This window comes from Geotrypetes seraphini, chromosome 6 (assembly GCF_902459505.1).
Source record: "Geotrypetes seraphini chromosome 6, aGeoSer1.1, whole genome shotgun sequence".
Lineage (NCBI taxonomy): Eukaryota > Metazoa > Chordata > Amphibia > Gymnophiona > Dermophiidae > Geotrypetes > Geotrypetes seraphini.
This window is the reverse complement of record NC_047089.1, coordinates 846173-870531: the sequence shown is the minus strand read 5'-3', so window position 1 is coordinate 870531 and position 24359 is coordinate 846173. Positions and strand designations below refer to the sequence as shown.

The following is a 24359-nucleotide window of genomic DNA, read 5'->3' as shown; positions in this document are numbered from 1 at the left end:
ATCGTTCTGGGTGATAAGTCATAAAAGTACCCCAGCCTCCATGGATCTTCAGGGGACAACTCCAGAAACAGAGGGCGCCATATCTGCCTTAGCCAGTAAAGCTTGATGAAGATCAAGGTCCCCCAGTCTTGCTTGCGTTTCAGCAAAGTCTTTACACAAGAGGTATGAGAGGCTCTTTCTCCAACACCATTCTGCAGTATGATCTCAGCCTGGTTAAATGGCAAACGTTTGCATGTTTTGACAACTATGAATAGTTTTGCTTCATCTGTAAATGTAATCACCTTACTTGCTTCAATTTCCAGATCATTATAAATATGTTAAATAGCACTGATCACAGTACAGAATCCTGCAGTAGTCCACTGTTTACCCTCCTACATTGAGAAGAATGGAAATTTAACCAAATCCTCTGTTTTCCATCCAATAACCAATTCCAAATCCACAACAGAACATTGCCTCCTATCCTATGTTCCCTCTAAGCAGAGCACGTGAGCAATCACACATACATTCTAGGAGTAGTGCTGCCCGATTTCCGATTCAAATCGATTCACCAATTCACTTTGGGGGAATCGATTCCTTTTAAAAAATAACTCGGCCTCCCGTTTCAGTGACCAACCCTCCTTCCCATGCCTTCAGGTCTCCTAAAGCAGAAGCGGCAGCGCTGCCTCTTGCTGGCCGTCCACTGCTGATGCCCCTCCTGATTTAGGGGGCGAGGGTCAGTCAGGAAGTGCTTAGGCGCTCCTTGCAGCGTCCTCTGGCTTTTCCCCTGGCCTCCCGCTCTTACCTTCAGATAATGGCTTTTCCCCTGGCCTCCCGCTCTTACCTTCAGATAATACGGCAGCCTGCAGAGAGGATCACTGGTGTTGTAGCGATCTTTGCAGGCTGCTGTTGTCCTCAGCAGCATGTTCCCTCTACCGCGATCCTGCCCCTGATGTCAGAGGAGGAGCAGGATCACAGCAGAGGGAACATGCTGCTGAGGACGACGGCAGGCTCCAAGGATCGCTATAGCACCGGCAATCCTCTCTGCAGGCTGCCGTATTATCTGAAGGTAAGAGCGGGAGGCCAGGGAGGAAGCCGGAGGATGCTGCAAAGTAGGAGGGAACATGCAGGCCTTCGGGGGGCAGGCCTTCAGGGGGAAAACATGCAGGCCTTCGGGAGATGGGGGCCCTTGTGTAGAAGTACACAGAGGGAGGGAGGGAAGGGGGTTCAAAGACATATGCATATACCGGACTGAGGGGAAGGGAGGGAAGGGGGAAGAAATAATGGCTCTAAAAAAGAGAAGAGAAAGAGAGATGGTAGACAATGGGATTTAGGGAGGGAAGGAACAGAAAGGGAGAGAAGTTGGACACAAGGGATGGTATGGAGGGGTGGGGTGGGGATAGAGATACTGAATAGGAGGGTAGTTGGGAAAAGAAAGAGAAAGCTGGTAGACCCTGGCATGGTGGGGAAGGAGGGAGAGATGCTGAATGAAAGGGTAATTGAGAAAAGGAGAGATGGTGGGGTCCATCGCTGCAGCTGCGGGAATGGAGACAAAAAAGGAAAGATGCCAGACCTCCTGGGGAGGGAAGGGAAACGGAAGGGGAGGCCGGAGATGGAAGATGAATGGTTAGCACAGAGAAAGAAGAAAATGACAAATGGGCAGGAGACCCTGGCAAGCAAGTTATCAGAAGACAACTAGAGCCTGGAACCAACATGATTTGAATGATGACCAGAAAACAAAAGGTAGAAAAAATAATTTTATTTTCTGTGTTGTGATTACAATATGTCAAATTTGAAATGTGTATCTTGCCAGAGCTGGTGTTAGACTGCGAACATGATCTAGGATTTAACAAACAGTGGAAAAGTCTTTTTTGTTTACACCACAGTGCCAGTGTGGGTAGGAGAGGGCAAAGGGGGTGAAGAGGCTATAAAATAAACCCACCAGGATGTTAAAAAAAAAAACCAAAAAAACCAAAACACCCAATTGGGCAGGAAAATCAAATCAAAAAATCGATTCAATAGGCTGAATCGAATTGAACAGAATTTTTTTTCCCTGAATCAGGCAGCACTATCTAGGAGCATTGTTTACAGATTTTACAGGGTCACTTACAAAACACTTGCATTGTGTCTGAATTCAAGAGGGCCGGGGATAGGCACGTGGGATCTCTTGGAGAGAGAAAGAGATAATGGTTACTGAGGATGGGCAGACTAGATGGGCCATTTGGCTTTTACCTACCATCATGATTCTATGTTACTCACACGAAAACTTTTTGCACAACTTGTCGATCACATGAGAAAAAAATTTGCACACAGCCAGCCAATCTTTAGACGGAGCATTGCTTCAGTGAGGAAAATAAAAACATAAGATTTGCTACTGCTGGGTTAGACCAGTGGTCCATTGTGCCCAGCAGTCTACTCATGTGGCGCCCTTAGGTCAAAGACCAGTGTCCTATTTGAGTCTAGCCTTACTTGCATATGTTCTGTTCCAGTAGGAACTTATGCAACCTTGTCTTGAACCCCTGAAGGGTGCTTTCCCCTATAACAGCCTCCAGGAGAGCGTCCCATCACTTTTTAATTTTCTCATAGGTCTCCCAAGAGGAACAGTGTCAAATGCTTTCTGAAAATCTACTACTGCTATTAATCATTTCTACACCGCTACTAGCCTTATGCAGAGCTATACACATTATATGCTGCTACTGCAACTTATCATTTCTATAGCACTACCAGGCATACACAGCGCTATACACCAAACATGGAAGAGACAGTCCCTGCTTGAAAGAGCTTACAATCTAGTTATGACAGACAAGCTAGACAAAAAGGTGCTCAGGTGGGGAATTAATGACTGTACCAACAGTCTACAAAAAGAAACATCAAAATATGATCTAACAGTCCATAATTTTCACAACATATAGAAACTTCTCCTTACTAAAGCATCTGCATTTGAATTCATTGTGAGATTTTGAGAATTCTTATAGAGGATTAATCAAGTACAAAATTCCATTCAAATTTATACTCATCTCTATTTTGTTCTTCTTGCAAGTAGCATAGAATAATTTTTTTTTTTAATGTTCTGAGTTTTAACTTAAATTTGGTCATCCATGATTCTACAGTTGTGACTATGGTGGAAATTAACTGCATAGATTGAGAAAATGATGAATATATTGGAATTGCAATAGTAAGATCATCAGCTTAACTGTAAAATGTCACACCCAACTTAGATAACTTAATTCCCAGAGATGACAAGTAGCCATTGAAGAGTAAAGAGAAAGGGAAGATCCCTGAGGAACTCAACAAGAATTGGCCCATTTGTTAGAAAATACATTCCCAAATTGGACCTGGTAGGTACGAAAATGCAAAAACCCCTGAAACAAAAATTTAGAGTCATAATGGGATCAAAATCCAACTGGATTGATTGGACCTCTTGATAAAATTTCCCTTTTAGATAAACAAACACCTACAGTATAAGATCGCAGCCAATTCAAACTGGATCTAATCCTAAATAGGCTAATGGGACCTGCAAAGGAAGTGGAAGTAGTGGGACCGTTGGGAAACAGCGATCATAATATGATCAAGTTCAAGGTTGAAGTAGGAATACTGAACGGAAAGAGAATCATAGCGACAACTTTCAACTTCAGGAAAGGAAACTATGAAGCATTGAGGGAGATGGTAAGGAAGAAACTTAGGAACACTTTCAAGAAATAGCAAACGGTAGAACATGCCTGGTCTTTTTTCAAGGACTCGGTGAGCGAGGCACAAAATCTGTACATCCCCAGATTCAGAAAGGGGTGCAAAAAGAGTCGAACAAAAGACCCGGTATGGATGACTAAAATAGTGAAGGAAGCGATAGGCAATAAGAAAAATTCATTCAGGAAATGGAAAAAGGACAAAACTGAAGGGAACCGGAAGGAGCACAGGAAGTATCAAAAAGAATGTCACCGTGTGGTCCGAAAAGCCAAAAGAGAGTATGAAGAGAGGCTAGCTAGGGAGGCATGAAATTTCAAACCGTTCTTTAGATATTTTAAAGGGAAACAGCCAGCTAGGGAGGATGTGGGACCGCTGGACGAAGGAGACAGGAAGAGAGCGGTGAAGGAGGAGAAAGAAGTCGCGGAAAGACTTAACATGTTCTTTTCGTCTGTATTTACAAACGAAGACATAACCAACATACCGGAACCTGAGCAAATCTTCAATGGAAATCAAGCAGAAAAATTAACATCCATAGAAATGAGCCTTGATGATGTACAAGGCAGATAGAAAAACTTAAAACTGACAAATCCCCAGGTCCGGATGGAATCCATCCAAGGGTTTTGAAGGAATTAAAGGAGGAGATAGCAGAACTACTGCAGCAAATTTGTAACCTATCCTTGAAAACAGGCATGATCCTGGAGGATTGGAAGATAGCCAACGTCACGCCCATCTTTAAAAAGGGATCAAGAGGTGACCCGGGAAACTACAGACCGGTGAGTCTGACCTCGGTTCCGGGGAAAATGGCGGAAGCACTGATAAAAGAAAACATCGATGAACATTTGGAAAGAAACGAACTTCTGATAACAAGCCAACATGGTTTCTGCAGGGGGAAATCATGCCTAACTAACTTATTGCACTTCTTCAAAGGAATTAACAAACGGATGGACAGAGGAGACTCCATAGACATCATATACCTTGATTTCCAAAAAGCCTTTGACAAGGTGCCTCACGAGCGTCCGGAAACTGAAGAACCATGGGGTGGACGGAGAGGTACATAGATGGATCAGAAACTGGTTGGCGGGTAGGAAACAGAGGGTAGGGGTGAAGGGCCACTACTCGGACTGGATGAGGGTCACTAGTGGTGTTCCGCAGGGCTCGGTGCTCGGGCCGCTGCTATTTAATATATTCATAAATGATCTAGAAACAGGGACGAAGTGTGAGATAATAAAATTTGTGGACGATACAAAACTATTTAGTGGAGCTGGGACTAAAGAGGAATGCGAAGAATTGCAAAGGGACTTGAACAAACTAGGGGAATGGGCGGTGAGATGGCAGATGAAGTTCAACGTTGAGAAATGTAAAGTATTGCATGTGGGAAGCAGAAACCCAAGGTACAACTATACGATGGGAGGGATGTTATTGAATGAGAGTACCCAAGAAAGGGACTTGGTGGAATGGTGGACATGACAATGAAGCCGACGGCACAGTGCGCAGCGGCCGCTAAGAAAGCAAATAGAATGCTAGGTATAATCAAGAAGGGTATTACAATCAGGATAAAAGAAGTTATCCTGCTGTTGTATCGGGCGATGGTGTGCCCGCATCTGGAATACTGCGTCCAATATTGGTCGCCGTACCTTAAGAAGGATATAGCGTTACTTGAGAGGGTTCAGAGGAGAGCGACACGTCTGATAAAAGGGATGGAAAACCTCTCATACGCTGAGAGATTGGAGAAACTGGGACTCTTTTCCCTGGAGAAGAGGAGACTTAGAGGGGATATGATAGAGACTTACAAGATCATGAAGGGCATAGAGAGAGTAGAGAGGGACAGATTCTTCAAACTTTTGAAAAATAAAAGAACAAGAGGGCACTCGGAAAAGTTGAAAGGGGACAGATTCAAAACGAATGCTAGGAAGTTCTTCTTTACCCAACGAGTGGTGGACACCTGGAATGCGCTTCCAGAAGGCATAATAGGGCAGAGTATAGTACTGGGGTTTAAGAAAGGATTGGACAATTTCCTGCTGGAAAAGGGGATAGAAGGGTATAAATAGAGGATTACTGCACAGGTCTTGGACCTGTTGGGCCGCCGCATGAGCGGACTGCTGGGCATGATGGACCTCAGGTCTGACCCAGCAGAGGCATTGCTTATGTTCTTAAAACAATAAGTAAAATGATCAGATCATATGGTCGGATTCCAGGTACCATGAGTTAAATAAAAGTTAGGGGAAACAGTATCTTTAAATGAAAAAGTCACTAAGTCCAAATGATGGCCTTTTTCATGTGTCTGAGTGAAATTAGGGCAATCCACAAACCCACTTGAGAGACCCACTGTGATAACTGCGGTCACAAGAGCAGAGGCAAAGACCAGGCTACCACAAAAAAACAAGAGACGTCCACAAAGCACACCACGTGGAGCCTGTTCCTGGACACAGGAGTGTAAAATTCAAATCTTTATTTCAAATTCGAAACTACATCAACGAACACTGGAGCTAGACCCAACTCGGGCCGTGTTTTGGCAAACTATGCCTTCCTCAGGGGTCTGTAGGACTCACTAGTCAAAAACGCAGTGCGTTGAAAATGGAGTTGAAGCTTCTGTATGAACTTCCGTGAAATGGAAAGAAAAATTAGGGAGCACAAAATCCAAAGAAAACAAAAACAACTTCAACTCCTTTATCACAGAATCATCCTCTAATTTCATATGCAAATTGCTATCTCCTAATAATATTCTGTGAACTGTAATTTAGAGTTATACGATATAAACTAAAAAAAAAGCATGTCTGGCTTTAATCCAGCTGCCAGATAGAATGTAAAACAATATGCAAGTAAATGAATCCTTCAAAAATTGACTACTTACTTTACAAGATAAAATTTCTAGATCCTTATTTTGCTAAGAATCTAACACTGTAAAATCAAAACAAATCCTTTTCTATTCTCCCAGTGTTCTCCCTAGAGCCTTTTAGCCAGCCGCTCCACCCGGCTAATTTAGATGACCGCCCGGCTGTCATCTCAGTCGTGAATTCTGCTGCTGCCGCTGCTGCTCAAACATTTTTTTTTAAACCCTCTCACCAGCTTGGGGATTCCACGGGCTGACTCTGCACAGCCTGAAGAGCCGCCGGAAGTACAATGCTTGACTCCCGCCTCAGCCTGACTTTTTTTTTTTTTAAGCACCAGCAAGCAACTTGAACCCATGCTCCAGGGTTCTAACAGTAACACTGTGCGTGCCAGCTTCCCTTATTCCCCTCCAAAACCGGAAGTTACGTCCCGAGGTGAGGAGGGAAGAGAAGGGAAGCCGGCATGCACAGTGTTACCGTTAGAGCCCTGGAGCATGGGTTTAATTCCCTACAGGCTAAGGCGGGAGATAGGGCAGGGAGGGAAGCTTACAACTTGCTGCTCTTGCTTACTTCGGGCCTTCGTCGCTACCGTGGTCCTGCCTACTTTCTGTTTCCGCGAAGGCAGGACCCGACAGCGAGGAAGGTCTGAAGCAAACAAGAGCAACAAGTTGTAAGCTTCCTTCGTCGCTTCCCTATCTCCTGCTTTAGCCTGTAGCAAATTGTGAATGCTGCACTGTGGGGGGGGGGGGAAGAGAAATGTTGCTGCTGCATCCAATTGGGGAGAGAGAGGGAAGGAGGAAGAAGTAAGACCAGGGAAGGGAGAGGAAAGAGAGATGCCAAGACCATGGGAGGGAGAGAAAGGAAAGGAGATACCAGACCATGGAGGGGAGGGAGAGATGTCAGGTCATTTGGGGGGAAGAGACAGATGCCAGACCAGGGGAAAGGAAAGAGGGAGGGAGAGAAAGGAAGGAGATGTCAGATAATGGAGGGTGAGGGGGAGATGGAAGGAGAGGAGAGAGATCCCAGGGAATGGGGGAGAGAAGGGAAACTAAGCAGACAAATGCCAGACCAGAGGGAAAGGAAGGAATGGAGGTACCAGAGCAAGGAGGGAGATATAGGAGAAGAGAGATAAGCCAGGGCATGGGGGGAGGGAAGGGAAGGAGATAGAGATGCCAGACCATGGGGTGGAGTGGGAAGGAAGGAAGGAAAGGAGAAGAGAGATTCTAGAGCATAGGGGAGAGGGTGGAGACAGAAAAATGGGGAGGGGGTGAAGCTGAGATGAATCATGTACAAAAGAGAGAAAGGGTACAGGATATACAGTTTTTTGAAGGGACATAAAAAGAGGGAAGATGCCATATGGAAGAGAGAGAGGGCAGACACTGGATGGAAAGGGCAGAGAGGATGGACAGTGGATGCAAGGGGCAGAGAAAGGGTGGACAATAGATGGAAGGGGTAGAGACAGAGAGGGCAGAGGCTGGGTGGAAGGGGCAATAAGAGAGTGATCAAAGTTTATAAATAGGAAATGGAAATAAGGCAATTTGGGGGGGGGACTAAACCCCTTTCCTCAGGTCAGGGCAGGATACCATAACATTAGTATACTGTACTGTCTTGAAATAAGATTTGGCCTCTGAAAGCTAATTGAAAAACTTGGTTCTTTTTGTTACATCGTTCTTTTTGGACCCCAGTAAGATTGAATAAGTTAGATAATTCTAGATCTAATAGATGCTGGCATTGTCACCTAGACATAGGAACATTAGACCATCTACTATTTTATTGCCCTAAAATTCTGATTTTTTGGAAATCAATTTGGGGACATATTAATAATATTTTAAATTCTGAGATTCCTTTAACTTATGAAATAATAATTTGTGGTACCATTTTGCATATCAAAGATCCCCTAGATAAACATAAAAGACGTCTCTTTTTAATTATGACAAGTACAGCTATACAATTGATTACACGAAACTGGAAAAATTGAGACCATCTCAACTTTACATTCTGGTGGGCAAGTTTATGTCTAATATATAAATATGAGAAAATGAACGCTGTTATTTTAGGGAATAATGAAAATTTTAAATAAATTTGGGGCCCATTGACGTCTTTTGTAGAATCTCTATAGTTATGGTTGTTATTAGATAACTAGTGTTTTAGCCTGTTACATTAACAGGTGCTAGAGTAGATGTCTGTCTGTCTGTTTAGTTTTTTTAAATTTGTCTCTTTCTCCTTGGACGCTGTCATTCTTTCTGTCTGTGTCTTTCCCTGGCCCCCTGTCTGTCTATCTTTATTTCTAACTCTATCCTCTTCCCTCAATCCTGCATGTGGCCTTTTTTCTTTCTCCTCCCCACTTCCTTCTAACATCTGCTCCCCGTCCTCCACACTTCCATTCGGTGTGTCTCCCTCTCTCTACCCCTTCCATCTACTGTTCACCCTCTGTCTTGCCCCTCTCTTCTCTTTCCATCCAGTGTCCGCCCTCTCTCTCTCTGTTCCATATGGCCTCTCTCCATCTCCATCTCCTCATTCCTTTTCCCTTGGTCTGGCATACCTTCCTTCTTCCCTCCAAGCCATTCTCTCCCCCTCTGCTCCCTTTCCTCATTTAACTACTTCATTGGGCAGCAGCAGCAGCATTCACAATTCATTGCTATTGCTGACTTCAGGTCTTTCTCTCTGGCCGGTCCTGTCTTCATGAAACAGGAAGTAGGCAGGACCGGCCAGAGAGGAAGGCCTGAAGCCAGCAACAGCAGCGAATTGTAAATGCTGCTGCTGCCTGAAGCACCCAAGGCAGACGCTTCTCTCCCCTCCCAGCTCAACCCCCGCTGACTCTGCGACCCTCCCGGCAAAATGACTTTAATATCAAACCTCCCTCCAGCGTTGGCAGCCGCAGCACGCTAAACAGGCTGCTTCGGCTTTCTTCTGCCGTTGAGTCTCTCTGTCGCATCATTGATGACATCATCAGTGACGCGGCAGAGGGACTCAACTGCAGGAGAAAGCCCGAAGCAGCCTGTTTAGCATGCTGCGGCTGCCAACGCTGGAGGGAAGCACGCAGGCAGGAGTGCGCATGCACGGCTAGCGTTTTATTATATAGGATATGCACATCCAGGGAGGGGGGAGGGATGGGAGGTATACAAGATCTTTAATCGACTATTTTTACGGATGGTAATAGGGGGGAAGGATGATAAAATTTGTGGTTTGAAAAATAAGTCTGAATGGATATATATATATGCATTTTCTGTTTTAAAACATGTATAATATAATACTAAAATTATGGGAACATTTTATAGTTACTCTAATGGAAAAGATTGGATTGGGTGGGGGGAGGGTATTAATATGTATGAATCTTGAAAAATTTAAGTGATGTCTATAGTGTAAAATGATTACTTTATTCTATTTTCCACTTATTGAATGTGTTTTAAAAATGAATAAAGAATTAAACAAAAAAAGAAAAATGGATTAGTCCAATAAAATGGTATTTTCTTATTTCTCATTATTTGTTTTATTTCTATTTGTTAATTTGTAAAGTGGTCATTGTTATGTAGCAATTTTTTCAAATTTATATCTACTGTCTTTATATTTTGCACAGTATTAAGGGACATACCGTAGTCTGTTATTGAGAAAGACATGGGGGAAGCCACTGCTTGCCCTGTATTGGTAGCATGAAATGTTGCTACTCCTTGGGTTTTGGCCAGGCACTAGTGACCTGGATTGGCCACCATGAGAACGGGCTACTGGGCTTGATGGACCATTGGTCTGACCCAGTAAAGCGATTCTTATGTTCTTATGTACTGTTTCTGTGGTGTGAGTCTGGTTTCTTGGCGTTTCAGTTTAACTTTTGTCTATATATTTCTATTTTTAGTTTGTGATTATTCCATATTAGGCGAGGGTGTTTCTGTCTTCTTTGTGTATGAAAAGGACATGATTTTCTGTTAGCATTGACTGTGCAGAATCTGGCTTGTTTAGTTTTACAATGCGTGTGTTGGTGTTCTAGTGCTCACTGCAGTGTTTAAGATGCTGCCTTTTCCTAGGTACACCCTTGTTGTGTGACTGATGATTATAAAAATAACTTTTTTATATAGAGGAGGGGGTTGTTAAAAAATGATCAGCACTGGCAGTCATAAATACTAGGTATGCCACTGGATTTAATGACCATATTCTAACCACCAAATTTCCTTGTCCCAGCTACTTTTTCATGCCACCCGGCTGGAAAAAATTAAACTAAGCTAAACTAAACCTTAGGTTTGTATACCGCATCCTCTCCACAATCGTAGAGCTCGGCACGGTTTACAGGAATTGGGAGAGAAAGGAACTTCAATGAAGGGTTAAAGGTCAAAGTATGAAGAATATTTAGAGGGCTTAGTATGCCAGAGATGGAGTAAGTATTGCATTTTTGAGAATAGCCAGGTTTTCAGATGTTTGCGGAAAAGTTGGAGAGAGCTCAGGTTCCGAAGAGGGGAGGTAAGGTTGTTCCAGAGCTCAGTGATTCTGAAGGGGATGAAGGTCCCTAGTTTTCATGCATGGAAAATGCCTTTTAATGAGGGGAAGGATAGTTTTAATTTGTGGGTGGGTCTGGTGGTATTAGGATTTGAGGAGTTCCAAGAAAGTGGGATAAAGGGAGAGAGGATGCCGTGTAGGATTTTGAAAGTTAGACAGGCGCATTTAAAGTGGACCCTGTCGATTTGGACAGGAGCGGTGAGACATGGTCAAATTTACTTTTTGTGAAGATAAGCTTAGCCATGGCATTCTGAATCCGCTGAAGTCTATGAAGGTTTTTCTTAGTTAGGCTTAAGTAGATAAGAGTTGCAATAGTCCAATCTGGAAAAGATGACGGATTGGACAAGGACAGAAAAGTGTTTTTGATGGAAACAGGATCTTACTTTCCTTAGCATATGAAGGCTGAAAAAGCATTTTTTTGGTCAAGGAATTGAGGTGGTCGTTGAAGGACAACGTAGAATCAATGATGATGCCCAGAACATTGCTTGAGAACTCAAGCTGCAGAGTGGAGTCAGAGGACAGTGGGATGGAGATGGGTAGTTGGTCTAGTTTTGGGCCGAGCCAAAGTAGTTTTGTTTTGGACTCGTTCAGTTTCTTATGCACAGTGTGGGCCCAGAATTGGAGATTCGTTATACAGGAGGATATGTTCTTAGAGAGGTTGGTGAGATTTGAATCAGACTCGAGGAGGACGAGGATGTCATCAGCATAAGTGTAAATTGTTTCTAGGGGGGATAGATGGAGGAGTTTTAGGGAGGACATATAGATGTTGAAAAGAATAGGAGATAGAGGTGAGCCTTGTGGGACTCCACATATTGGTTTCCAGGGGGAGGATGAGCTGCCATTCATGTTGACAGTGTAAGAACGAGAACGTAGGAATTTTGAGAACCAGTCTAGGAAAGTAGAGTTAATGCCTATCTCAGAGAGTTGGTAAACTAGAATATCATGATGGACAACGTCAAAAGCAGCAGAAAGGTTGAATTGTAGGAGGATGGCAAACTTATTTTGAGAATGAAGTTGTTGAATCTTTGAGATTAAGGAGGACAATAAGGATGCGGTGCTGAAGTTGGGATGAAAGCCATATTGGTAAGGTAGGAGAATAGAAAATCTCTCTAAGTATGATGAGAGTTGGGTAGATATGATGGACTCTAGCATCTTGGTTAGGAGAGGGATATTTGCTATTGGGCAATAACTGGATGGTGTGGAGGGGTCTGGGTCAGATTTTTTCAGTAGTGGGGTCAAGGCAATATGACCCATTTCTGGGGAAAAAAGGCCCGAATATAAGGAGGAGTTTATAAGTTTGATAATAGACGAGATGGCCTGTGTGGGAATTTTCTCGTATAGGTAGGAAGGGATTTCAGTTTGAGGCAGATTTTGAAGACCAGGGATTTGGATATGTGCTCAAAGTTAGTCCAGGATCTGTCGGCTGGGATAGGGTTGGAGACCGTTAGGGTAGAATTGGAGTCAGTGGGTACAAGAGAGTTGTAGGAAACTGTAGGTGGGAAGGAGCATCTCAAGGTAGTGACCTTTTTGTTGAAGAATTTTGCCAGAACATCGGCTGAGGGAGAGGAGGGGAGCAAGGTGGAGTCTTTTTTGGAAGTTAAGGAGCGCCAGATGTTGAATAGTGTACAACTCTAGTTGTTGAATCTGGAGATTTTGTTGCAATAGTAGTTCTTCTTTGCTTTTTTTAGTACTGTATTGTAAAACTTAATATTGACTCTCCAGGACTGTCTATCTATAGGGGATTTAGATTTTTTCCATTTGCGCTCCAGAGCTCAACATTTCTGCTTTAGTTCTCTGTGATATGGGAGGTACCAAGGGGCCTTACGGGAGTAGGAGATGGTTTTAGTGGAAAGAGGGGCGAGGGAGTGATAGGTGTACTAGGAGAGAGCGACCCAGTTATGCCATACATAGAGAAACAATCTTATACCCAGGTGGCAGCAAATCTCCCATTATTGGATCATTATCTGAGGTTAACCAAGTCTCCATAATAAATAAGTAACCTAACTGTTGTTTTTCAAGCTATTCTTTGATTAAAGAACATAAGAAACGCCTTCACCGGATCAGACCAAGGTCCATCTAATCCAGTGATCCGCACACGCGGAGGCCCATTTAGGTGCTCCTTTTTGGAGACCCGGTTTTCCCATATCCCTCAATATGATCTGCAAGAAGGTGTGCATCCAACATGCGTTTGAAACCCAGCACAGTATTTTCTGCCACCACCTCCTCCGGGAGAGCATTCCAAGCGCTCACCACTCTTTGTGTGAAACAGAACTTCCTGACATTTGTCCTGAACCTGCTGCCATTCAGTTTTAGGCTATGACCTCTTGTCCGTGTCACATCTGAAAATGTCAGTAATGCTGCTTCCTGGTCAATTTGATCAAATCCCTTTAATATTTTAAAAGTCTCTATTAGATCCCCACGCAGTCTTCTCTTTTTGAGGGTGAACAGTCCCAGTTTTCCGAGGCGTTCCTTGTAGCTTAAATTATCCATGCCTTTGACTAGTTTCGTGGCTCGCCTCTGCACCCTCTCCAACAGAATCTTATCCTTCTTAAGGTATGGAGACCATGTTGGACACAGTATTCTAAGTGTGGTCTGACCATTGTTCTGTAAAGTGGCATTATAACATCTTCCGACCTACTCGTGATCCCCTTCTTAATCATGCCTAACATCCTATTTGCTTTCTTCGCCGCTGCCGCGCATTGAGCCGATGGTTTTAGGTGCTTTGTTCCTTACTGATCTTGAATTTAAATAAGCACTAGGAATGCAATTGAAATCTGCAGTGCTGGGCAACTTAATTGAATTTACTGACTTCAACATGTTGTTTAAAACGAGCAGGACCACTACGCCTACTATAAAAAAAACTTCAATAGGATGAGGTCCATATTAAGTGCAATCTATCAGCGTTCGAACAGATGAATAGGGTTTAACAGTTTTATCTAGTCTTCCAAAGGAAAAATAGACTGGAATCAATAGACTAGGATTCTATCTTCGTTCGCTCCTGCTCCGTGCAGAGCCGCAACTAGAAATGGTTGCTGGGAGTTCCTGCACAGTCTCGCGAAGTCTCACAGTCTCACAAGACTGCCCCGGGAACTTGCGGCAGTCATTTCTGATCGCGGCTCTGGATGGGGCAGGAGCAAATGAAAATAGCTCCTGCCCTGCTTCACCTTGAAACTACTAGGGTTCAAAGATATGTTGTAGAGGGAGGTGGGGTAGGGGTCTGGGAGGCGGGAGGGAGGTGGGGTGGTTAACAGTTCACTGTGATAGGACATGGTAAGATTGCTCCTGTCCAGGCTCACCGCTGGACCACCAGGGCTTAAGGGCAGCCTGCAGTGGGCATCAGAGGCTGGGTGCAGAGCTGGGCAAGGAGGGAAGGAAAGGAGAGAGGGAAATAGGGCTGGGAGCAAGGCAGAGCAATAATATATAACCCCTTTCCCCCCCCCCCCCCCCCGGTTTATATTCAAGTGAACCTTTTTTTCCCCCTTTTTTGAGGGGGGAGAGTTATCTAGGTTTATAATTGGATCGTTTTATATTTAAATATCATATATGGTACTAGGCAGACTTGCACAGTCTAGCCCGGATTATGTATAGAACGCTCAATCTCAGAAGCCGACGGGCATCCTATATAGAATCGGGTCTAAGGCTGCCTAAAATAAACCCAATTCTGTAACCGACATCCATGTTACAGGCACAGGTTACAGAACTGGGTTATTGTAGATGCGGCCACTAAGCTTATCATGGCAAGGGATCTCCCTGCCACGATAAGTATAGCAGCTGCCAGTCCCTCCACCCCCCCGAACGAACATGGCAGGAGGGATGCCTAATCCCTCCTGTATGGAACACCCCCCAACCCTCCCTGAAGATCGCCGGCAGAAGGGTGCCAAATCCCTCCTGCTGGAACACCCCCGAGCACCCCGCACCCCAAGAACGCCTCTCACAAATCGAGACAAACTCAGTTTCTGAGGCGCCGATTTTGCGAATGTTTTGCTCGTCTTGCAAAACACTTGCAAACCGGTGCACTCGTAAACCGAGGTACCACTGTATATTATTTTGGTTTTTAACAGTTCAACAACTGTTTCGTATATCCTTTGTTTTTAAGTTTATTTGGTTTTGGGTTTCAATTTGTATATTTTTCTTTTATTTGATGATGCATTAGACCAATGTTTCTCAAACTTTCTCGAGCCAGAGCACACTAAAGGTAGTGGCTATGGCTCAAGACACCCAGAAGTGCATGGATGTCACCGTGATGACATCACACGCATGTGTGACATCCATGCATTCGCAGAGGCCCTCCAGACAGGCCCTGAAATGCTAGGAGGGCAGCAGGGAAGTCTAACAAACATCAACTGAATACCCCCAATCACAGACCTCCCAAACTCCACCCTAGACCCACCCAAGTTCTTCCCCAGATCCTGCCCCCTTTACTAATTGTAATGCAATTTTTTCCATTCATTTTTATATACACACAATATACACAGCAGATATAAATTCTCAAAACCGATACATTTCAATTGAAAATAAAATAATTTTTTTCTACCTTTGTTGTCTGGTGACTTTATTTTTCTGTGCTTTTAACTATGTTTCCAGGGCCTTCTTATCCATTGACTGTTTTTCTCTCCGTCTCCACTTTCTGCCTTGCATACATCTTTGGCATTAAGTTAACATTCAGTTTTTCAATTTGTCTGCTTTCTTATCAAAATCTACTTTCCCATGTCTTACCTTCCCTTCCTATCTCTCTCTCCTTCCCTCCCTATTTCCATGATCTGACATTTCTCTCCTTCCTTTCCCCCCTTCCCAGTCTGGCATCTCTCACCTCTCCTTCCCATAATCTGGCATCTCTCTCTACTACTACTACTAATATTATTATTATTTCTATAGCACTATCAGACTCCCCTCCTTCCCTTCCATTCCCTTGACTGATATCTCTCCCTTCCTTTAGTCATCTCTCCTCCCCCCCACCCCCCCAGTGTAACATTTCTCTTTCCCTTCCTCCTTTCTGGCCCCTGCAGTCCATCTCCCTTCCTCCTTTCTGGCCCCCCTCCCAGTCCAACATTTCTCCATCCTTTCCACCAGTCTAACATTTTTTTCTCTCTCTTCCTCCTGCATGCTTCTCCTCTGGTCCTCCTTCCCTCCCCTAACCAACATCTCTCTCTCTCTCTTTGAGTCCAACCCTTTCTGCTTCCTCCACACTTTCTCTCTCTCTCTCCTTGCCTCTTCCCTCGAGTGACATCCTTCCCAACTCATATTATCTCCCCATGCACCATTTCTCCCTCTCTCATCACTCTCACTCCTCCTGTAACAATTTTCCTTCCTTCCTTCCCTCCCCCAAACCCCACTCACAGCTATTATGCTCACTCCCCATCCAACATCTCACCCTCCCCTCCAGTGTGTAGCATCTTTCCTTTTTCTCCCCTTCTGCCAGGTCCAGCAGCACTTCTTCTCCCTTCCCTTTCCCTGCCCCCTGTCCAGCAGCACCTCTTCCTCTCTCCATGTCCAGCAGTACCCCTTATTCCTTCATCCTCCCCCTTCCCCCTGTCCAGCAGTACCCCTTCTCCCTTCCCTTTCCCTCCTCCTCTGCCAAGCAGTACTTATCCTGTCTAGTGGCAGCTCAGTGTACTTTTAATTTGGCCAGAGAGCTGCCACGAGGATTAATTTAGAAGCGGTTTTCATCAACAGCCTCGGGACCTTTGCTAGGCTGGCCCGTTACAATGATGCAATTTCCTCTTTCAAAAGAGGAAGTCGCATCATTGAAATGGACCAGCCAAGCAAAGGCCCCGAGGCTGTTGATGAAAACTGTGTCTAAATTAATTCTCGCGGCAGCTCTCTGGCCAAGTTAAAAGCACACTGAGCTGCCGCTGCTGTTCCGGGGGTGTGAAGAAGACGCGGAAGGCAGGAGTCCAGGGAGCTATGCAGTGAGAGGCAAGTCAGCTGGCCAGCGCTTCTCTTCCTCCTCTGTGGGCCACGGCACACTTGGAATCTCAGGAGGCACACTAGTGTGCCGTGGCACACAGTTTGCGATACACTGCATTAGACTCTTGGCAAAGGCATGATTGCTGAAACACTGTTAGTGTCGAGTCCACTTGCTCATTTCGTGCTGTCTATCAATAAACCACCACTCAGTGATTGACGTCTTTTGTATCACAACTCCTTCATTTGGATTGTTGTCTTCATCACAGAGACCTATCCCAACTCTTCTCCAAGTGCCTAGTGGTATCAGACACCATTGAATTCAGATATTCAGTGCTATCTGAACAGCAGCATTGAATATTTAGGTTTTATTTAGCTGCAGTGGCCTACATTTAAAAATAAAAATACTCAACTGCCACAGCAGAATATTCATCCATTGGTATTATTTTCTAAAAGATCAGTGAAATAGCATATTGATTTCTCTAGAGAAACACATCATTGAGGTGATTACCGATCTCCTTCAGAAACTTGAGGAAGCTTGGAATCTATGCTCAGAAAATCTATGGGCATTTCAGTCCCAAGTGCTAATAATGTGAAACCAAGGCTGGACTTCCAGAGAGCCTCAAACTGTGCCAGTTCTGTTCCTACCACTGCAACACCCTTGTGCAAATCCTGTAGCATCACGGGGGCTGGCTTAAAGACATCCTCTGGCTTTTCTTTGGCTCGTTCCAAGACAAATGGGTAAGGTTGTCCAGAGAAGGCTGGACTAGGATTAACATGGACACCCTCCATCATAGATTTTAGCTGAGGAGGGGGACTTCCCCAGTACTTCTGAAAAGTAGGGTGGGCACTGCTGTGTAGCATAGTAAAGTCTTTTGAGAAGGCTTTGGCCATAGCTCCTGGTATGTCTAGATCAGAAAGTAGAGCTAGGTTACTTTGATACTGGGAATAAATCTTCTCCAGGTATGGCATGAGCTCCTCTTTGCCATGCAGGTGTTCTTGGTAAGCCTGGAGGAAATGAAAAACTTCCAGTAGGTACAGCCATGAATTTCTGTTGTTTTTCTGCAGTACTGTCACAAAGACGTTGATAAGCTCTGCTACCAAGAGGTCCATGTCCTGGTGTTTGACCTTCCCAGTCTCCTTCAGCTGAGCATTGATTCTTTGGCGAATGCTGCAGGCCCAGCTTCCAGCCCTCAACTTGCTCTCCTTGGTACCTGGAAAAGAACCAAATTTTGATCAGCAGAGTGCACCTCACAGTTTACATATTCACTTGGGAACATAATATATATTTTCAGACTGTTTACGTTGAAATAATGCCTATGGATTCTTTTTACCAGGAGAGTTTGCATCAAATTTCAAAACGAACCAATAAGGGAAAAATGATATTTACTCATCACAATATTCTATTAATGGACCCCAAGCCTCCTGAAATTTATTGAAAATTCTTTTTTGCGTAGCTAGCGTTCTTTCCATCTTAAATATATATGACACAAACAGTTCCACCAGAAACTGTATTTAAGTCTACTCCAATTTTTTCAATTAAACATAATTTGTTGAATGGCTACTCCTGTCATAATAAGTAATAACTTATTATTTTTTGCAGAAAATTGACTTTTTTTCCTCATTGACATTCCAAATAAAATAGTATCATATGATAAAGCCACCGGATTTTCTAATTTATTTGGCCCCATATTGATTTCCAAAAAGCCAAAATGAATGGACAATAGAATAATAAATGATCTAGAGTCCCTGCCTCAAGATGACAATGCCAACATCTATTAGACTTAGAGCTATCTAATTTTTGTAAATGAACAGGGGGTCCTGAATGCTCTATGCAACAGAAAAAAACAAGTTTGTCTCATAGATGCTGACATTGTACATCTTATCCTCCAAGACCAAATCCGTGGCCATTGAGATGCAGTAATTTGATGCTTTATCTCAATGCTCCAAATGTCCCTCAGACCAGTTTTCGGTTTCTTATTCATAAATCCAGATAACAATTTATACCACTGTGCGGTGTGGTGTCCCAGGAAGTCCACCTGAAAGCATAAAAACTCCAAACTATATTGATTATTAAGATTTTTCCATTCAGGGAACCCCGCCTGTATAGCTTGCTTCAGTTGCAACCATCTATAGCTTTGTGATTTATCAAGACCAAATTTATGTTGCAACTGTGAAAAATCAAGCAGTTTACCATTAGATATGACATCATCTAGAGTTCTTATACCTGCCATCACCTAATGCTTCCAGATGACCTTAAATCCGCCAATTTGAATCTTGGAGTTAAGCCATATAGTTTGATTTGTTGATTTATGTATTGGAATGTATTATGTATTTGTTGATTTATGTATTGGCTTTGGCTAGGGAGGGAGAAAGGTAGACAGGCACAGGCAGGCAAGCAGGCAGGCAAGCTTCGGGGGTGGGGGTGGGACAAAGTGTGGAAGGCAGTGAGAGGGACATAGGAAGGAGGCACTAGAGGCACTAAAGACATGGGAAGGAGGCACTGGGGGCACTAAAGACAGGAAGGGGCACTTAAGGACATGGGAAGGAGGCACTGGGGGCACTAAAGACATGGGAAAGAGGCACTGGGGGCACTAAAGACAGGAAGGGGCTCTAAGGACATGGGAAGGAAGCACTGGGGCACTAAAGACATGGGAAGGAGGCACTGGGGACACTAAAGACAGGAAGGGGCACTAAGGACATGGGAGGGAAAGAGGGAGTTACTCAACAATCTTAAGGTTTTCCATGCATCCACTAATATTCTGCTTTCTTTATATATCCTAGGCATCTTGATACTAAGAACATGGTTTAATCTCAGAGGAAAAATAAGAAGCCATTCCAACCACAATCAATCTGGAATATTTTAAATGGGCTCTGGAAGGATCCAATACATATCTTGGCGCATAATATAGGCTTGATGATACCTATAAAAATTTGGAAAATTTACCCCTCCCTCCATAATTGACTTTTGTAAAGACACTAAAGCAATTCTAGCAATTTTACCCAGCCAAATAAATTTTGTAAGAATACTATTTAACTTTTTGTAAAAAGACCCCTGAAAAAATACTGGAATCATACCCATTTGATAACAAACCACAGGTAAGATCATCATTTTAATATTGAGGGATGGGAAAGGGAGGGATTTCTGATCTGATATAAAATGTTTAGAGCAGGGGTGTCCAACCTGCAGCCCAAGGGCTGCATGCGGCCCCGTGAAGTATTTTGTGCGGCCCCAGTCGAGGGCGATACAGTATTTTCCTCTGCTGCCCCCGGGGGTTTACTGTCTTGCCAGCTCCCTCCTCTGTCTTGCTGAAGCATTTGCGCGGCCCCAGAAAATTTTTTTTGGCCAATGTGGCCCAGGGAAGCCAAAAGGTTGGACACCCCTGGTTTAGAATATTAGAAATATTATACAATATATTATATGATATATGAATTAGTAGGGAGGGGAGGGGGTTTTAAATATTATAATTTAAGTTGTCTATGAAAGCTAATCAAGTGTTATTGTATAAGTTCAAATGATATTTTCTGATACACTTGTTGTAAGATGTAAAAATGAATAAAGAATTTAAAAAAAAAATTTTCAAAACGAAGTCTGTGCAAAATTTTCCTTTCAAACTTGCTGTTTGTAGTATTTACCTACAAACTATAGCCTTAGATTTCAGTATTTCAAATGACAAAGAGGTGGAGAGTTGACTGACATTTTCAACAATGAAACTTCAAAACATGAGAAGAAACTATACCTCAAAGTCATTATTTAAAACTTCAAAACTAATCAAGTTTCAAGTTTATTAAAGGCTTGATATACCGCACATCAATTGCCTGTGTGGTTTACAATTAAAAAGGTAAAAATAATTAAAATTGCACACAAATAAATAACAATGAGAACGACATATCCATAATAATAAAACCCTTAGCGCGCATGCGCACTTGAAACTCCGTACCTCCGTGTGTCTGTGCTTCTGTGTCGCCGCATGCGCAGTAGAAGCCTGCAGCGGTTTCTCCATCAGCCTCTATCCTCATGCGCATACTCGGCAATGGCTTCCCCCTCCCCCCTCCCAGCCAGCCTGCGCCTCGATGAATGGCAAATATCCAGGCCTCTAGGAGTCAAGGCACCGCTGCCAGGCACACAGACAGGGACTAGCAGGGTTTCCCTAGTCCGAGGGTAGCCAATGGGCGTGGGGGAACATGACTGCGGCTCTTCGGCTTTGTGACTGGGTTCGCTTGCCAGGAAGCCAAGGAGCCGGTGGTAAAAGGGAGGAGAGCTGCGATTGGACATCTTGCCTGCATCTCGGGGACGCATCCTATCTACCTCCGCAATTGTCCCAACTGGAAAATGCAAAAAAGCCAAATCCTTCCTCCCAACCGACTGGAAAGGAAATGAAATCCTTGAGGAGCAGGGGAGACAGGTAGAAAGGGGGCCAGGGAGAGAGACAGGCAGAAAGAAAGAAAGACAGACACACAGAAAGACAGGGGAGCAGGGAGAGAGACAGAAAGAAAGAAAGACAGACAGCAGGCAGGGAGAGAGACAGAAATAAAGAAAAAGACAGCGGGCAGGGAGAGAGAGGCAGAAAGAAAGACAGACAGACAAAGGGCAGGGAGACAGAAAGAAAGAAAGACAGACAGACAGCTGGTTGGGAGAGAGACAGAAAGAAAAAAGACGGACAGAAAGCAGGCAGGGAGAGAGAGACAGAAAGAAAGAAAAAGACAGCGGGTAAGGAGAGAGAGACAGAAAGAAAGAAAAAGAGAGCAGGCAGGGAGAGAGAGAGACAGAAAGAAAGGCAGACAAACAGAGGGCAGGGAGCGAGATAGAAAGAAAGAAAGAAAGAAATACAGACAGAAAGGGGGCCAGAGAGACAGACAGAAAGACGGGGGCAGGGAGAGAGACAGAAAGAAATAAAGACAGCCAGACAGCGGGCAGGAAAAGAGATAGACAGAAAGAAAGACAGTCAGACAGCTGGCTGGGAGAGAGAAACAGAAAGAAAGAAAGAAAGACAGACAGTGGGGTAGGGAGAGAGACAGAAAGAAAGACAGACAGACAGTCGGGTAGGGAGAGAGACAGAAAGACAGACAGGGGGCCAGGGAGAGACAGAGGGGGCAGGGAGAGACAGAAAGACAGACAGACAGCGGGCAGGGAGAGAGAGAGACAGAAAGAAAGAAAAAGACAGCGGACAGGGAGAGAGAGACAGAAAGAAAGAAAAATACAGACAGCGGGTAGGGAGAGAGAGAGAGAGACAGAAAGAAAGGCAGATAGACAGAGGGCAGGGAGAGAGATAGAAATAAAGAAATACAGACAGAAAGGGGGCCAGAGAGAGACAAACAGACAGAAAGACAGGGGGCAGGAAGAGAGACAGAAAGAAAGAAAGACAGCCAGACAGCGGGCAGGAAGAGAGACAGAAAAAAAGAAAGAAAGACAGCGGGTAGGGAGAGAGACAGAAAGAAAGAAAAGGACAGACAGACAGCAGGCAGGGAGAGACAGAAAGAAAGAAAAAGACAGACAGACAGCAAGCAGGGAAAGAGAGACAGAAAGAAAAAGACAGCAGGCAGGGAGAGAGACAGACAGAAAGGGGGCCAGAGAGAGAGACAGACAGAAAGAAAGAAAGAAACACAGAAAGACAGGGGGGCAAGGAGAGAGACAGAAAGAAGGAAAAACAGACAGACAGCTGGCTGGGAGAGAGGCAGAAAGAAAGAAAAAGACAGACAGCGGGCAGGGAGAGAGAGACAGAAAGAAAGACAGACAGTGGGGTAGGGAGAAAGACAGAAAGTCAGACAGACAGGGGGCCAGGGAGAGACGGGGAGGGGGGTGCATGGAGAGACAGAAAGACAGATAGACAGTGGGCAGGGAGAGAGAAAGAAAGACAGAAAGAAAGAAATGCTGTAGTGCCCCATTGTGCTAAGTCTACACATCTATTCTAGCACCCATTAATATAATGGGTTTAAACACTAGTTAATAATAATTTGGTAGGATAAAAGCGAAAAGGGGAAAAACTCAATTTTCGTAATAGGAAAGAAAACAATAACAAAAAAAAACATAAGGGAAAAGAGAAGGGATAAAAAAAATTAAAATTATTATTTTATTTTTTTGATACAGTTGGTTTATTTATGTTATATAGTACTCTCCTGATATTCGCAGGGGTTCCATCCCAGGAACCTCCGCAAATCTTAGTTCTTGTAAACCGTGTCGAGCTCCATTCTCATGGAGATGATGCGGTATATAAACTTAAGGTTTAGATTAGATTAGATTAGATTTTAAATTATTTATTCATTTTCAATATTTTCAATAAGTGCAATACAAATTAAATACATTTTATATTTAAGACATCACTTAAGAACATAAGAAGTTGCCTCCACTGGGTCAGACCGAGGTCCATCTCGCCCAGCGGTCCGCTCCCGCGGCAGCCCATCAGGTCCGCGACCTGTGAAGTGGTTTCTGCCTACTTCTATAACCTACCTCAAGTTATATCTGTACCCCTCTATCCCCTTATCCTCCAGGAACCTATCCAAACCCTCCTTGAACCCCTGTACAGAGTTCTGGCCTATCACATTCTCCGGAATGTGATAGGCCAGAATGTATTTGAATGTATTTGAAATTGTATTTGAATGTACACATTAAACGTCAATGGACTTAATCACCCTATAAAAAGAAAAAAAATGCTATATTTTCTTAAAAAACAAAATGCCGATATATATTATCTCCAGGAAACACATCTGTCCGCTATAGAATCTGCTAAATTAGAAGGGGATTGGGTTAGACATTGTTTCTATGCTCCTGCTATAGGTAAAAAAATTTAAAATTATTAAAAAATTAACCATATTAACATATCATATAATATGCAATTAACACAAAATCTGTGACATCTTTATAACTTGGACCTCTGGACTAATCTGTGTGGCAAATCTAATGTATTCCCTATTTGCCACAGGGGAAAGGTAAAGGCAATCTGGTATTAAAGGGGTTTAAAGCCCACCAGAGAAGTTTCCCCGGTGAGCAGGCAAGTAGGGCTATCTATCCCAGCTCAAGTCCTCACAGTCATGATCTTTGGCAAGAAAGTCCTGTTCAATACAAAGGGAAAGTTTTAGAAACAAGCAGGAAAGATCCTTCTTTTCCCCCACAGAAAAAGCAGCAGTATTTTCCAGACTGCAATCTGCAGTCTGACCAAAGGGGGAGGCAGAGAGAACTCCTGCCTATGCTAATTTATGCGGGTGTAGGCAGGACTCTCACCAATAAAAACCAGACCCTCAGAAAGCACAGGGGAGCAGCAGAGAGGAAGCGGAGGTATCGAAGCCACCCAGGAGGAGAGGAACAGAGCAACAGGTGTTAACTCTTAGCAGCAACCAGCCCAAGTCAAAGCCTGACATAAGGATGCTGGATAATAATAATAATAACTTTATTTTTCTATACCGCCACAATCTTGCGACTTCTAGGCGGTTCACAAAGAAGAGGTAGAAACATAGAAGAAACATAGAAACATAGTGGCAGAAAAG

The 24359-nt window shown here is 43.8% G+C and overlaps 1 protein-coding gene across 1 annotated transcript in view; it reads right to left on the bottom strand.

Annotated features, from left to right (window-relative positions):
* Nucleotides 1–24359, bottom strand: part of DNHD1 (dynein heavy chain domain 1) — a 681063-nt gene that overhangs the window by 642986 nt on the left and 13718 nt on the right. The window contains exon 3 of the mRNA XM_033948490.1: nucleotides 17389–18091. Coding sequence (XP_033804381.1) covers nucleotides 17389–18091 — 703 coding nt within the window. The remainder of the gene's footprint in view (nucleotides 1–17388; nucleotides 18092–24359) is intronic.